This window comes from Rhinopithecus bieti, unplaced genomic scaffold (assembly GCF_001698545.2).
Source record: "Rhinopithecus bieti isolate Rb0 unplaced genomic scaffold, ASM169854v2 scaffold_6946, whole genome shotgun sequence".
Lineage (NCBI taxonomy): Eukaryota > Metazoa > Chordata > Mammalia > Primates > Cercopithecidae > Rhinopithecus > Rhinopithecus bieti.
Window position 1 is genome coordinate 1,892,601 of NW_016805697.1, and position 16,105 is coordinate 1,908,705.

The following is a 16,105-nucleotide window of genomic DNA, read 5'->3' on the forward strand; positions in this document are numbered from 1 at the left end:
AAAAAAAAAAAAAAAAAAAAAAAAAAAAAAAAAAAAAAAATTCTCAATCACCTAGATTGAGAAATAGAACATTACCAAAACAGACAAAGCCCCACTATGTCCCCTTCCATATCACATTCACTTTATCTCCTCAAAAGGAAAGTGCTATTTTGAATTTGGTATTAATTATTTCCTTGCATTTCTTCCTACTCATATCATGTCCCTTATACATATAATATATACACATGCCTATATCCTACATAGCAATGTTTTACATTTTGATTTTTGCATTGTCAATGTAGAACTTTTAACCTTAAAAATATGCTTCATACAGCCAGGCATGGTGGCTCATGCCTGTAATCCCAGCACTTTGGGAGGCCAAGGTGGGCAATCACTTAGGTCAGGAGTTTCAGACCAGCCTGACCAACATGGTGAAACCCCATCTCTACTAAAAATACAAAAAAAATTAGCTGGGCATGGTGGTGCATGCCTGTAGTCCCAGCTACTCAGGAGGCTGAGACAGGAGAATCTCTTGAACTCGGGAGGCAGAGGTTGCAGTGAGCCAAGATCGCACCATTGCACTCCAGCCTGGGCGACAGAGTGAGACTGTTTCAAAAAAAAAAAAAAAAAATGCATCATATAAACATGAAATGGGCACACGTCTGGCCGGGCGTGGTGGTTCATGCCTGTAATCGCAGCACTTTGGGAGGCCAAGGTGGGCAATCACTTAAGGCCAGGAGTTTCAGACCAGCCTGGTCAACATGGTGAAACCCCATCTCTACTAAAAATACAAAAATTAGCCAGGCATGGTAGCGTGCACTTGTAGTCCCAGCTACTCGGGAGACTGAGGCACAAGAATCACTTGATCCCAGGAAGCAGAGGTTGCAGTGAGCCAAGATTGTGCCATGCACTCCTGCCTGGGCAATAGAGTGATATTCTGTCTCAAACATAAAAAATAAAAAGAAAGGAAAGAAAAAGAAAAAAGAAATGGGCACATGTCAAATGTTAATTTGACTATTTAACTTATTAATGAAGGAACCAGCAGGGTGCTAGAGCTGGGTCAAAGGAGTATAAGAGAGACTGGAGTGCTTACAGTCAAGGAGAGACAGAATGCTGAAAGATTATGGAATTAGATATAAGTTAGTTAATATTCGAAAAGGCAACTAAACTGTAAATTTTGCCATTATCTTTTCTAACAGACCAAAATAATTTACATCTCTACTAGACAAACATTTGTCACTTTTCAATCCATAATTTACAGGTAATTTCATGGAGTCAGACCCTAATCAATAGTAAATAGTAAAGACAACAAAGGATCTCTTCCTTAGACCTTGAAGTGATCTTTGGGTCAACCTCTTAGACAATAATTTAGTATGACATTGAAAGGACATGCAAGCCTGGGCAGCAAAGTGAGACCCCGCCTCTGCAAAAAAATTAAAAATTAGATGGGCATGGTGGTGTGAGCCTGTAGTCCCAGCTACTCAGGAGGCTAAGGTGGAAATAGCACTTGAGCCCAGGAGTTCAAGGCTGTAGTGAGCTATGATCATGCCACTGCACTCTGGCCTGGGTAACAGAGCGAGAACCTGTCTTGGAAAAGAAAAAAAAAAAGAAAAGAAAAGAAAAAGAAACGAAAGGAAATGCAGCCATTCTTTTGCCTTATTTCCAAGTTCTGGATAATTTTTCTTTCTTAACAATATAAATATTATTACTTATGTATTCCTTTGCAATATGGCTTTTCACTCAGTGTAGTTTGCAAGGGTTAGCCGTGTGGATACGTGCTGCTCTAGTTCATTAATTCACTGTTGTATGTTGGTCTATGTAGGCATATCACAATTTATTTATTCTTTCCCTAGCTGAAGTACATTTGCTTTCAAGGTTTTACTATTATAAACACATCTCATACCTTTAATCAAATAATAATTTTGTCTCTTCAGTCAGCTTTGATTCACTTTGTTCTAATACTAAACATGCAACTGTAATTATAATTTCATTATTGATAAATATAAACTAATTTCCAAAACATCACCAATCTTTTTTTTTCACTATTTACTATACACTTTTGGTCTTAATTTTAAGTGGCTTCACTATATGTGGTTCTTTTCCTCTTTTCCCACACTGATTACTGATACTGGACATATAGATCCAAAATCAAATAGTAGTGTCCTTTTTAAGGGACAAATGGGATGTGATGTAGAAGGGGCATAGTAAGGACTTCATCTGTTTTGGCAAATTTTTTCTTAATATGGGTGGTAGGCATGTGGAATTTATGACAAAAAGTTCTGTCTCCAGCCCAGTTTCTGTTACATAAAACCATATAATTAACAGTTAACCTGGATCTGGTTTGACACAGATATAGGCGATATTAATAATTACTCCAGAATAACAGACATAACTAAAAACTCCCACAGGCAAAAGGGGAAAATAGACAGTGTAAGGGCTGGGATGTAAGCCCATGTTGCCCACCTCCAAGTTTCATGGACCTTTTCCTTCTCCACGTTACTTTCTTCTTTGCTAGACTGTCCTGGCGTACCTGCTCTGCACACAGAATTAGATGAGGCCATCAGGTTGGTCAATGTATCTAATCAGCAGTACAGCCAGATTCTCCAGATGACCCGGAAGCACTTGGAGGACACCGCCTATCTGGTGGAGAAGATGAGAGGGCAATTTGGCTGGGTGTCTGAACTGGCAAACCAGACCCCAGAAACGGAGATCATCTTTAATTCAATACAGGTAAAGGCGAGACCCAAGAGCAGATACGGAGATGACATGTGCACACCTTGATTTCACTGTTAATTTACGTATGAATTGTATCTGAATTTGAAAACAAGCTTCAGGGGGTATTCATATTTCCATTGTGATTGCCTTCAGGCTGACTTGATTTAATGTAGTTCATGGTCTTTAAAAAACAAGAAACTCTATAAAGAAAATCAATTTAGGCTGGGCGCGGTGGCTCAAGCCTGTAATCCCAGCACTTTGGGAGGCCGAGACGGGCGGATCACAAGGTCAGGAGATTGAGACCATCCTGGCTAACACGGTGAAACCCCGTCTCTACTAAAATACAAAAAACTAGCCGGGCGAGGTGGCGGGCACCTGTAGTCCCAGCTGCTCGGGAGGCTGAGGCAGGAGAATGGCGTGAACCCGGGAGGCAGAGCTTGCAGTGAGCTGAGATCCGGCCACTGCACTCCAGCCTGGGCAACAGAGTGAGACTCCGTCTCAAAAAAAAAAAAAGAAAATCAATTTAAAACACAAAATACTTTCTAATCTAGAAATGGCTAATTCTGCTTAGAGTTATAGGGCTATAACTGATAGAGGTAACCTTGAAGAAATGTGGCCAATGTAGTTTTTAAGAGAGAAGACTTACAAATAAAGCAATTTGAGTTCAAAATTGGACTCTGAACCTTACCAGCTGAGTAAACTTGGGACAGTACCTGAACCATTGTAGGCCTCAGTTTTCACCTGTAAAATGGGAACAACAACAGCTATCTTAACATGTACACCTATAAAGTGATTCGTATAGATTTCTTATACAAAACAAGAGCTCTGTAAATTATAGCTCTTATTAGTTGCTGACACAATAAAGCCACTGAGTTATCTTGAGAATTAAACATGTATACGTTACTCTTCACATAAAAATGTATTGCCAGCTGGGCACGGGAGGCCGAGGTGGGCGCATCACTTGAGGTCAGGAGTTCGAGACCAGCTTGGCTAACATGGTGAAACCCCATCTCTACCAAAAACATAAAACATTAGCCAAGTGTGATGGTGCACACCTATAATCCCAGCTACTCAGAAGGCTGAGGTAGGAGAATCGCTTGAACCCGCGAGGTGGGGGTGGCAGAGAGCGGAGATCGTGCCACTGCACTCCAGCCCGGGCAACAGAGTGAGAGTCTGTCTCAAAACAAAACAAAATAAAACATATTGCCATCTTAAATTCCACCTATACCATGACTCCCAGGTTCAGTCAATAACTTTTTGCATAACACTCAAGTGACTTTTCTTCCTAAGACATCCCCCCTCCAACACACACACATTACCTTAATCTACAAACGCATCAGGCTAGTGATTCCTGATGAGGCTGGTATCGAGGGGTTCCCAAAAAAACCTGGATACAAAAATTACTGGGCAGAGCAATTGAAGATGCAATATTCTGTGTAGTATGTTATGTTGGTGCCCTATCCAGATCCCTGGGGATCCCTTTTACCAGCTCCCACTGGTGCTGGTGCTGCTGCTAACTGCTTATCTCTGAAACTTTCTCCCAAAGATTGCCCTTGGGGCACTAATGCCCCAGAGTTTCCTGCAGGATCAGGCTGAGGCTAATGGTCATCTGAAGCCATATTCTTGCTTAGCTGCTTTCTCTTCTCTAGTTTGCTTTCCTCTCCCCTTAAAAGTCGCACCTGAGAGCACTCCTTTATAAACCATTTCTGTCAGAATCTCAGGCACTGCTTCTAGGAAATTTGACTTACAGCATTCTGTAATCCAGCATTTCCCTCTTTCAGACTACAAAGCTGTGGATCATGCATGATTTGAGAAATAAGTATGGAAAGTCACAGCAAGCTCATTTAAAACAAGGTTAAAACCATACAAAAAATAGAATAGGACAAAGTAGAAAATATTAGTATGTATTGCATTTCATAAGTCATATACACATCATGGAATTTCATTTCCATTTTCTATGTGTATATGTGTGTAAACATATATACACACATATGTTGACATACGTGTGTGTTTTGAGTCATGCTATCAAGTGTATTCATTACTACAGACCATAGTCAAAGAGTTTTGAAAGCCACTGTTCCAATCCCTGCCAGCTCTCTGATGCTGTAACTCCATTAGATCATACTCAAGGAAGGTAAAGTAATTCAATATATTTGATCATCCTCGTATATACAGACTTTCAGTTTAATGAGGAAAACGTCTTGTCTTGAAGAATAAAACTTGAAGAAAAATTTTAGCAGTGCTTTCAACCTTTAGAAATCTACAGTTAATATTTAGTAGTTTTTACCATTGTCAGTATTTCCTATTCTGTGCTACAATTTACTTCCATTCTAGTGTCTCTGAGTAACACTAACAGATTTATCTAAAATTCTTTATGCTGATAACAAAAGGCACTTCTATGTAAAAACCTCCACATAAAATAAAATTACGGTTTTCAATTATACATTTTATAACAATTATTACCACTAAAGAGCATTTACTAGGTGTCAGGCAATGTTCTAATAACTTTTTCCATATATCAGACCATTTAATACCTTCAGTGACCCTATAAGGGAAGTAGAATTCTTTCCCCAGTTTTTCAAATGAGGCACAAAGGAGGTTAAGCAACTTGTCTGAGCTCACACAGCTAGTAAATGGCAGAACTAGAATTCAAAGTCAAGCAGTATTTCTCTAGAACGAGTGAACGTAACCACTTTGCTAAACTGCCTGTGAAGTTACTTTTCTCAAAACAGCCCTTATTTCACCATGTAAAGAAAAATACAAACCCATAAAATAGCAAGTGCTGAAGAGAAGCCTTAGGAAAGAAATATACAAATTCCAGCAAGTGAAAATGGTTATGGCCCCTGGTTGTATAATAGTTACGTTAGTGTTTACTTTACAATTATTTAAACCAAACATAAATACTTTATGCAGTTTTTATATATGTTATAGTCACAGAAAGAGAAGGGAAAATTTAAAAATCATTCTCTTAAGGTTACATCAAGTTGCCTATCAGTTCAGTTCCATGTAAATGATTCAAATCCAAGTCTATGCACTGAAGAATTCATTAAGAGAGTAACATACATGTTATTCATTAAGAGTAACATAAATTTTGCATTGATTCTTGCCAAAATCACACAAACAACCATAAATTGTAAATTTTTAGGAAAACTCAGTACAAAGCTTGGTGCAATGCAATAAAGTTTGTGGCACAGACAGTAATACTCAGCAAACATCCCACCTCCTGTCTCCTATTTTCCAGCTCCCCTTGTGGTTAAACGTTGCCATGTGGCAAGTTCTGGCCAATGAAGCGTGAGCAAAACTGAAAAGAGTTCTTTGTAGACTGAGACAGTGAAGAGCCTATGTGTGTTCATCTATTCTCTTTTTCTGCTGAGGGCACAAAGAAAGTCGTGAATTCATCTGCTACAGCTATGAGATAATGTGCCTCTGCCTACCAGGCTCCTCAGTGTTTTCTGGTATGCAGCCCTTGTAACAGACACATAACACAAGCAAGAAATAAATCTTTGTTGCATGAAGCCCTAGGAATGCCGGGACTAATCTGTTACCTCAGCACAGCCTAGCCTATCCTGACTAAGCTGGTATTAAATTACTGTTGAACGTGTATTGGGATTTAGTAATCTTTTACTGCATAATCCTTATTCTGTAGGTAGTTCCAAGGATTCATGAAGGAAATATTTCCAAACAAGATGAAACAGTGATGACAGACTTAAGCATTCTGCCTTCCTCTAATTTCACACTCAAGATCCCTCTTGAAGAAAGTGCTGAGAGTTCTAACTTCATTGGTTACGTAGTAGCAAAAGCTCTACAGCATTTTAAGGAACATTTTAAAACTTGGTAAGCAGAATACCTGGTTAGGAATGCCTTGTTGACAGGAATAGTTAATTCTCAAAAGGGGAAAACAAAACTTGTTTCAAAATACCTGGAAAATACGTTTAACCTCATTAATAAAGACAAGAAAGCAAACAAGATGCCATTTTCTGCCTATCAAATTTGCAAATTAAAAAAACCCCGGGAAATCCTGATAGGAATGTGATGAAATGGGGATTCTCATATCTCATGTGTTAGTGGGAACATACATTGGTTTTGCCTTTTTGAAAGCTATTTGATTATGCATATGAAGAGCCATAAAATTTCTTCTTGATATAATAATTCCACTTCTGAAATCAATCCTAAGGAATAAATCTAAATTTGATGAAAAGTTCTCCCTCCAAGATCTACATTTACAAAATTATTTAAAATATTAAAATGTTAAACATAATCTTAATGTGTAAAATGAGACAGTGGTTAAATAGATTATGGCTAAATACATTCAATACATTTTATGAAATGTTAAAAATATTCAAAAAATTTAAATAATGACTTGCTAACTACTTTAACAAGAGCTTTAATATAAGCCAGTCTTGGAGGTAATATTATTATCATCATTTTACAGAAAAAGATCCTGAGGCTCAACATCCAAGGTCCAATGAACTACTCAGGTCGGAGGTGGTAGAGCAGAATGTGGAGCCAGGTCTCTCTCTGACTCCTTCATCACACTGTACTGCTTCCTGTTAAGATATTTGCTCAAAAAATGCAAGATATAAAAATCTGGGTAATATGATCAATCTTAAAGAATAATTACATTTTAAGTTACTCATAAGGGACCTTGTTAGTAGGTCACCATCAATGTGTAATTAAGCCAGATGTGACAGGATTTGCTGCCTCTCCCTTTACTTCTGAATTCTGGAGGCCTTTTTTTTTTTCTAGTTATATCAGTCAAACGACCAACATCTTTTTAGCATCTACTAAGTTTAGATACGGGAACTAGGTACTGTGAAAGAGACAATGAAACATTTGACAAGATCCTGTCCGCAAGGAGCTTCCTATCCAACAGGGAGCACAAGACAGATAGACAGACAGACACACAACCATAAAGCAGGGCAGGCTTTAGAGAGTGCACAGGAGCAGGCTCTGGGAGCTCGGGGGAGGGTCGTTCACGTTCTGGAAGAAGAAACTTCTGAGCCGGATATATTCCCTTTCTCACCGTCCTTCTAGCCCCTCTCTTCTTCTCCTTTCCGCTTTCCTCTTCCTCCTCCCACTCTCTCCTCTCCCTTTCTTTCCTTTTTTTTTCTTTTCTTTTCCTTTTCTTTTCTTTTTTTTTTTGAGACAGAGTCTTGTTCTGTCGCCCAGACTGGAGTACGGTGGCGTGATCTCGGCTCACTGCAACCTTGGCCTCCTGGGTTCAAATGATTCTCATGCCTCAGCCTCCTGAGTAGCTGGGATTACAGGTGCACACCATCACACCTGGCTAATTTTTGTATTTTTTAGTAGAAACAGGCTTTCACCATGTTGGCCAGGCTGGTCTCGAACTCCTGACCTCGAGTAATCCACCCACCTTGGCCTCCCAAAGTGCTGGGATTACAGGCATGAGCCACGATGCCCAGCTTCCTCTCCCTTTTCTTTTCTTTTCTTTTTTTTGAGACAGAGTTTAGCTCTTATTGCCTAGGCTGGAGTGCAGTGGTGTGATCTCAGCTCACTGCCACCTCTGCCTCCCGGGTTCAAGCAATTCTCCTGCCTCAGCCTCCCAAGTAGCTGGGATTACAGGTGCCTGCCACCACACATGGCTAATTTTTTGTATTTTTTGTAGAGACGGGGTTTTGCCATGTTGGGCAGACTGGTCTGGAACTCCTGACCTTAGGTGATCCGCCTGCCTCAGCCTCCCAAAGTGCTGGAATTACAGGCATGAGCCACCACACCCTGCCATCCTCTCCCTTTCTTAAAAATAAATCAATTAATTAAATACATAAATGTAGATACACCCACAGGCAGCATCAAAGTGGATAGGTTGGAGAGGAGACTATTCCAAAAAGGGGGATGGCATGGGCAAATACAGCAAGAAAGAGTAGAACATCTAGGTACTGGGGGCACTGGGAAGTCCTGCTAAACTGGTCCCCTCACACTGTGGGGCCTTTAAGCTCCCCTGTGTCAGGGCACCTCCCCTCTGTGAGTCTGGGTTCTTTCTTTGGTTACAGGCAACCAAGACCAGCTCAGCTAAAAGAAATGGAAGGATGCTGACTCACGAATCAGAGGGGAAGCTGGACGACTATGCCCAGAGCCAGGCAGAAACGGGTCGGGTCTCGAGTCTGGGAGGAGGAAACCCATGGACAGTTGCTTCAGAGCCTAGCGCTCATGGTGAAGCAGCTGCAATTGTTTTTAGTCCTCAGATCACTCTGCGCAAGATGTGACTTGCCAGGAGGAATCTGGCTGGCCCAGCTGGGACATGTGTGTCCACCTCTAGACCAGGAGAGAGGAGAGTCTTGGTTGACAGTCCCCATGTCTACCTCTTTGTCTAGGTTACTGAGTCATCAACAGATCTCAGTTCAAATAGTCACTTCTTCAGAGGCAATATACCCTCTTCTACCCATAAACTAGGGGCAACATGCCCTCCCTCCCCTTTCATACATGACCATAACACCATGCAGCACTCAACTCTTTTAAGTTGACATTTACCCACGTGGCTCTTTATGAACGTTCATCTCCATCCCGAGACCTACAGTCCATGAGGTTACCACCATTCTAGGGTTTTTGTTCTTCTCTTTGTCAGTGGGGACTTAGGACTGTGCCTGGCACAGGGCAAACCCTCAATATTTGTTGAACAAATAAATTAATAAACACGTGTAAATGAATATTAGTAGAATACAACAAGAGTAACAGTAGGTGAAGGTGGAAAGCAAAGGTGGGAAGAGGTCAGGGCTCTGAGTGCCAGGCTGTGGAGTCTGAGCTTCACTCTGCAGCGCTGGTGAGACACAATAGGTTTTAGAGAAAGGAAGCCTCATGCTGGTGCCCCAGTGGGTACTGACTTCCCATTTGTAGCCAAATCAAAGTTTTTCCCATAAAGTCATCTATCTCTTCCCAGATGTTGGGACTTGCAATGGCAATGGGAAGTGAGATACTGAGTAACTGAGAGATTAAGTATTTTGATCTCTCAAAATATTTTACTAACAAGGCACACGAAGTGATTTTTCACGGGCAATGTTAATGTTTTTCTTTTTTATGTATAGTTTTAAAATTCTAAAAGTAACAAAATCACAACTACCAAACATTTAGACAACAAAAGTTATCCATAATCCCACCATCGTTACACAACCACTATTATCATTTTACTGTTTTCCTTATTCACATTTTCTACTTATTTTCTTAGATTCCAAGAAATAGAATTACTTGTTTAAAGGTTATTAACATCTTATTGTTCTGGATATATATATTGCTAAATGTAATAACAGCAATGTCTGCAGTACCAATTTCTCAAATACTAATTTGCATTTCAATTTTTTTTTTGAGACAGAGGCTCTCTCTGTTGCCCAGGCTGGAATGCAGTGGTGTGATCTCGGCTCACTGCAACCTCCACCTCACAGGTTCAAGCGATTCTCATGCCTCAACCTCCCAAGTAGCTGGGATTACAGGTGTGCACTACCACAGTTGGCTAATTTTTGTATTTTTTAGTAGAGATGCGTTTTCACCATGTTGGCCGGGCTGGTCTCAAACTCCTGGCCTCAAGTCATCCTTCCGCCTCAGCCTCCCCAAGGGCTGGGATTACAGGCATGAGCCACTGTGCCCGGCCTGGCATTTCAATTTTTAAAATCTTCAGTAATAAATGAAAATTTTTCTTATTGTTATAATTTTATGGTTTTTTATTGTTCATGAGAATAAACATTTTCCAAGTTTGTTTACTCACTGAATTTCTTTTTTCTGCATCTTATTCAGTATCATGGATACAATTGTGTCAATTTTCTGATTATATCAATGCATTCAGGGTCCCAAACCTGCCAAAGTTTAAAGACAAAGATACTAAGGGAAAAACCAGGAAAAGATGGTAGAAAAGAATCACCCTGGCATTGTCAATCATGTAAACATTTGTCAGGTGCCCTAGCTGCAGGTATATGGCTCACTGAAACATGAATTCCAATTATAGGGTGAAATATATATTTAGAACCCTCTTTTGGAACTTTCATCTAGTTATCTAGCATCCTAAGTGCCTGGACATTCCTGATTGGTTTGCAATGTGTTTTATTTCCCATCCCCAAGTTTCACAGGACTTGTGAAGCAATCCAGGACTGCTAGCCCTGGGATTAACAGTCACAGGCTGTAACACAATGTCTTGCACATCCTGAGTATTGAATAAGCTTTTGTAGATGGATTCTTACCATCAACATCATCATGAAAGGCAAACATACAAAATTTGTTGACTAATGTAATGAGTCATGAGTAACCGAAGTTTACTGACCAAACACTACGTACATGTAGAGTACGGAATAAACACTTTATTATCACATCCGAGGAAAAGACCATTTTAGAGGCTCAACAACCCAGGAAAACTGTGAAGATTTCTTCAAATTGTTAAGAATATCCATGCATACAGGTTTCACATTATTTTGCTATATACAGTATCAATTTTTCCAAAAGCCAAGAGCATTTTATTCTATCACCCATCCTGGACATTTACTCCAAGAAAAAAATACACTGAGTCTATAAGTAATTGATTAGTATTTTGATCGTTGCTGCCTTTTTTTTTTTTTTTTTTAAAGGTAAGAAGATCTAATGCATCCTATATCCAGTAAGTAAAATTATCTCTTCATCTGGGACCTGGAAATCCTGAAATAAAAAAGGATAATGCAATAAACGTAGTTGCAGGAAAGTATATTAGCTATATACTATGAAGTACTCTTAGTTTACTCATGTTGAACGGCTTAGCTATTAATACTCAAATTGAGTTAAAATGAAAATTCCTTCTTAAAAAATCGAATGTAATATGTATTACATTTTACGGTACATTAGTAGTTCTTTGTATATTGAATAAATAATAAATCACCTAGGTGTCTACGTTCTATCACATCTACAAACATGTCACTTTCTAATTAATAAAATGTTCTTCCATTAGTTTGCTTTTACACTTAAAATATATATAATCGACTTTTGGGAAAATATCTGAGATTCATTGCTTTGTTTCGTAAAACCAATAGCTTCTGTGTAGTCTTTTTTAAAATTGTGGTAAAATACACATGGCATTAATTTACCATTTTAACCATTTTAAAGTGCACAATTGGTGGCATTAAGTACACTCACATTGTTGTGCAACCATCACCACTGTCCATCTTCAGAACCTTTTATCTTCCCAAACTGAAACTCTATACTCGTTAAGCACTCACTTCCCATTTCCCCGTCCCCAGCCCCAGCAACCACGACTGTACTTTCTATGAATTTGACTACTCTAGCTACTGCATGTAGGTGGAATCATTCAGTATTTGTCTTTTGTTCTGTTTCGTTTTTTGTTTCTAAGACAGGGTCTTACTCTGTCGCCCAGGCTGGAGTGCAGTGGTGCAATCACGTGACTGGTTTGTTTCACTTAGTGCAATGTTTTCAAGGTTCATCCATGTTGTTGCATGTGTCAGAACTCCTTCCTTTCTTCGGCTAATATTCTTGCATAGATTTACCTAGTGTTGCTTTTATCCATTCAGCCACTGATGGACACTCGGGCTGCTTCCATCTTCTGGCTATTGTGAATAATGCTGTTTTGAACATGGGTGTTTTGAACATTAATTTCCTGCTTTCTTTTACCTAAGTTTACCTACATGTTTGAGTTTGTAAAGGGGAGGTTTTCTAGACCAATAATTTTCAAATGTTTTGCTCTCTCATACGTCCTTCAAAGGTAACTAAAAAAGTTGAAACATACTTGCATGTGACTTTTCTATATAAGTTGAAAGAATAGCAAATTGTTATTTTCCCATGCGATGTAAATATTAGCAGGTCATCCCTCTTTAAAATGTACCAAATGGAATCTAAATATCATTGCAATTTGACCCCGCATCATCCATTTAAACAAATATACAAGTTTTCTTTAACAGTGAGAAATTGTATCTCATTCCATTTTCTCCTCAAACTCTTATTTCAATCTACATTCCTCAGAGAATTTTATCCTAATGTAGTACACTTTTATGCTTAAGTATCTTTTGTTGATCAATAAAATACTGATTTTAAATTTTAAAAATTAAGAATANTATTAGCTATATACTATGAAGTACTCTTAGTTTACTCATGTTGAACGGCTTAGCTATTAATACTCAAATTGAGTTAAAATGAAAATTCCTTCTTAAAAAATCGAATGTAATATGTATTACATTTTACGGTACATTAGTAGTTCTTTGTATATTGAATAAATAATAAATCACCTAGGTGTCTACGTTCTATCACATCTACAAACATGTCACTTTCTAATTAATAAAATGTTCTTCCATTAGTTTGCTTTTACACTTAAAATATATATAATCGACTTTTTGGGAAAAATATCTGAGATTCATTGCTTTGTTTCGTAAAAACCAATAGCTTCTGTGTAGTCTTTTTTAAAATTGTGGTAAAATACACATGGCATTAATTTACCATTTTAACCATTTTAAAGTGCACAATTGGTGGCATTAAGTACACTCACATTGTTGTGCAACCATCACCACTGTCCATCTTCAGAACCTTTTTATCTTCCCAAACTGAAACTCTATACTCGTTAAGCACTCACTTCCCATTTCCCCGTCCCCCAGCCCCCAGCAACCACGACTGTACTTTCTATGAATTTGACTACTCTAGCTACTGCATGTAGGTGGAATCATTCAGTATTTGTCTTTTGTTCTGTTTCGTTTTTTGTTTCTAAGACAGGGTCTTACTCTGTCGCCCAGGCTGGAGTGCAGTGGTGCAATCACGTGACTGGTTTGTTTCACTTAGTGCAATGTTTTCAAGGTTCATCCATGTTGTTGCATGTGTCAGAACTCCTTCCTTTCTTCGGCTAATATTCTTGCATAGATTTACCTAGTGTTGCTTTTATCCATTCAGCCACTGATGGACACTCGGGCTGCTTCCATCTTCTGGCTATTGTGAATAATGCTGTTTTGAACATGGGTGTTTTGAACATTAATTTCCTGCTTTCTTTTACCTAAGTTTACCTACATGTTTGAGTTTGTAAAGGGGAGGTTTTTCTAGACCAATAATTTTCAAATGTTTTTGCTCTCTCATACGTCCTTCAAAGGTAACTAAAAAAGTTGAAACATACTTGCATGTGACTTTTCTATATAAGTTGAAAGAATAGCAAATTGTTATTTTCCCATGCGATGTAAATATTAGCAGGTCATCCCTCTTTAAAATGTACCAAATGGAATCTAAATATCATTGCAATTTGACCCCGCATCATCCATTTAAACAAATATACAAGTTTTTCTTTAACAGTGAGAAATTGTATCTCATTCCATTTTCTCCTCAAACTCTTATTTCAATCTACATTCCTCAGAGAATTTTATCCTAATGTAGTACACTTTTATGCTTAAGTATCTTTTGTTGATCAATAAAATACTGATTTTTAAATTTTAAAAATTAAGAATATCCTGTGCATCAAATTCTAGGTATGAAATATTTATTCCAGATTGGGTGACCATTGTAATTATTATTTGTACATAATTGATCAAAATAACATAAATATACTACAAATTTCTATGACTATTAAATATAAAAAAGTAAAATTTTAAACAAATATATCTCTTAATGAGAAGGAAGAGCTTTTTATACTCCAATAAGTTAATGTATCCACTAATAATTATTATTTCTTCCTAGAACAAGACAGGATTAAGCATTATGACCATCCCTATTGGGGGATGTTTTTATAGATGCAATCACTGTGGCACCTACTGGCATAAATGCACCTGCTGATTGGAATGTTCTTTCCCCAGATCTTCCCTGCTGGTTTCTTCCCAGTATTCAGGTCTCAGCTCAAATGTGACTTCCTCAATGAGGCCTCCTGGTGATCAGATCTAAAGCACCCTCTACACAATCACTCTTTAGTGCTATACCCATTAATGTACTATCATCACACTTGTCACTACCATGCAGATCTTGTTTGCTTACTTTTGTAGTGTTTGTCACTGCCAGAATGTCAGTTCTATGAAGAAAAGGACCTTGTCTGTCTTGCTATTTGCAGACAAGAGGAAGGTACCATGATATAAATGTGTGTTAATGAATCAATGAATGATATTTGTCTGAGAGAACCATTCATTCTAACCGACATTTATGGAGTAACCACTTTGAAAAGAACCATTCTGTCTTTACTGTCAAGTCAAGATACTCAAGGAAGGCAGCGGAAGAGGAAGGTCCATGTGGGCAGAGGAGCCTAGTCTTGAGATGTGATTTAGCTGGTATTTGGGTGGAACCAATAAACCAGCCTCAAAAATAACACAAGGGGCCGGGTGCAGTGGCTCACGCCTGTAATCCCAGCACTTTGGGAGGCTTGAGGCAGTCGGATTACTTCAGGTCAGGAGTTCGAGACCAGCCTGGGCAACATGGTGAAACTCCATCTCTACTAAAAATACAAAAACGAGCCGGGCATGGTGACGGGTGCCTGTAATACCAGTTATTTGGGAGACTGAGGCAGGAGAATTGCTTGAGCCTGGGAGGCAGAGGTTGCAGTGAGCTGAGATTGTGCCACTGCATTCCAGCCTGGGTGATAAAGACTCCATTGAAAAGAAAAAAAGAAAAAAGAAAGAAAAAAAAAACACACAAAGATGTGCAATTGATGCAGGGCAGGTGAGCCTGGAATTGGGCTTAGCCCAGGAGGGTTCCTGGTTTTGCTCAGGAAAGAATTTAAGAGCTACCTGGTAGACGAAAAGCTCTATTGAGGTGGCAGCTACAACTCCCTGGGTGCTCCTGCAGAGCAGAGCCACCCTATAGGCAGTGGCTGACAGCAATGGCTCAAAGGCAGGTCTGCAGTCATATTTATAACCTACTTTCAATTACATGCAAATTAAGGGGCAGATTATGCAGAAATGTCTAGAAAAAGGGTGGTAACTTCTGGGTTGTTGGCTCATTGCCATGGAAAGGGGCAGTAAGCTCTGGGTGTTGCCATGACAATGGTAAACTGACATGCCACACTGGTGGGCGTGTCTTATAGAAAACTATTGCCCCATCCTTGTTTTGACTACTCCTCAATTTGGTCCCAAGTCAGAGCCCTGCCTCCAGAGTCAAGTCCCACCTACCTCACAATTATTATGTATCAGGTTTTAAAAAAGTAACACAAGGAAGGCTGGGCGTGGTGGCTCACGCCTGTAATCCCAGCACTTTGGGAGGCTGAGGTGGGCAGATCACTTCAGGTCAGGAGTTTGAGACAAGTCTGACCAACATGGTGAAACCCTGTCTCTCCTAAAAATGCAAAAAAAAAAAAAAAAAAAAAAATTATCTGGGCATGGTGGCAGGCACCTGTAGTTCTAGCTACTTGGGAGGCTGAGGCAGAACTGCTTGAACCCAGGCAGCAGAGTTTGCAGTGAGCTGAGTGCCACTGCACGACAGCCTGGGATGCTGAGCACGATTCCACCTCAAAAAAAAAAAAAAAAAAAAAAAAAAAAAA

The 16,105-nt window shown here is 39.2% G+C and overlaps 1 protein-coding gene across 5 annotated transcripts in view; it reads left to right on the plus strand.

The window, feature by feature from the left end:
- The window catches only part of CLUL1 (clusterin like 1), a 56,983-nt gene extending 45,291 nt beyond the window's left edge, over nucleotides 1-11,692 (plus strand). For 2 of the 5 annotated variants that reach the window (XM_017873542.1, XM_017873541.1), the window contains exons 7-9: nucleotides 2,495-2,709; nucleotides 6,341-6,528; nucleotides 11,259-11,648. In XM_017873542.1, coding sequence (XP_017729031.1) covers nucleotides 2,495-2,709; nucleotides 6,341-6,528; nucleotides 11,259-11,262 — 407 coding nt within the window. In that variant the 3' untranslated portion in view covers nucleotides 11,263-11,648. Of the gene's footprint in view, nucleotides 1-2,494; nucleotides 2,710-6,340; nucleotides 6,659-11,258 lie in introns of those variants that run through there. The other 3 variants (XM_017873543.1, XM_017873544.1, XM_017873545.1) reach the window with 3 other exon arrangements.
- Nucleotides 11,693-16,105: the final 4,413 nt, after the last annotated feature.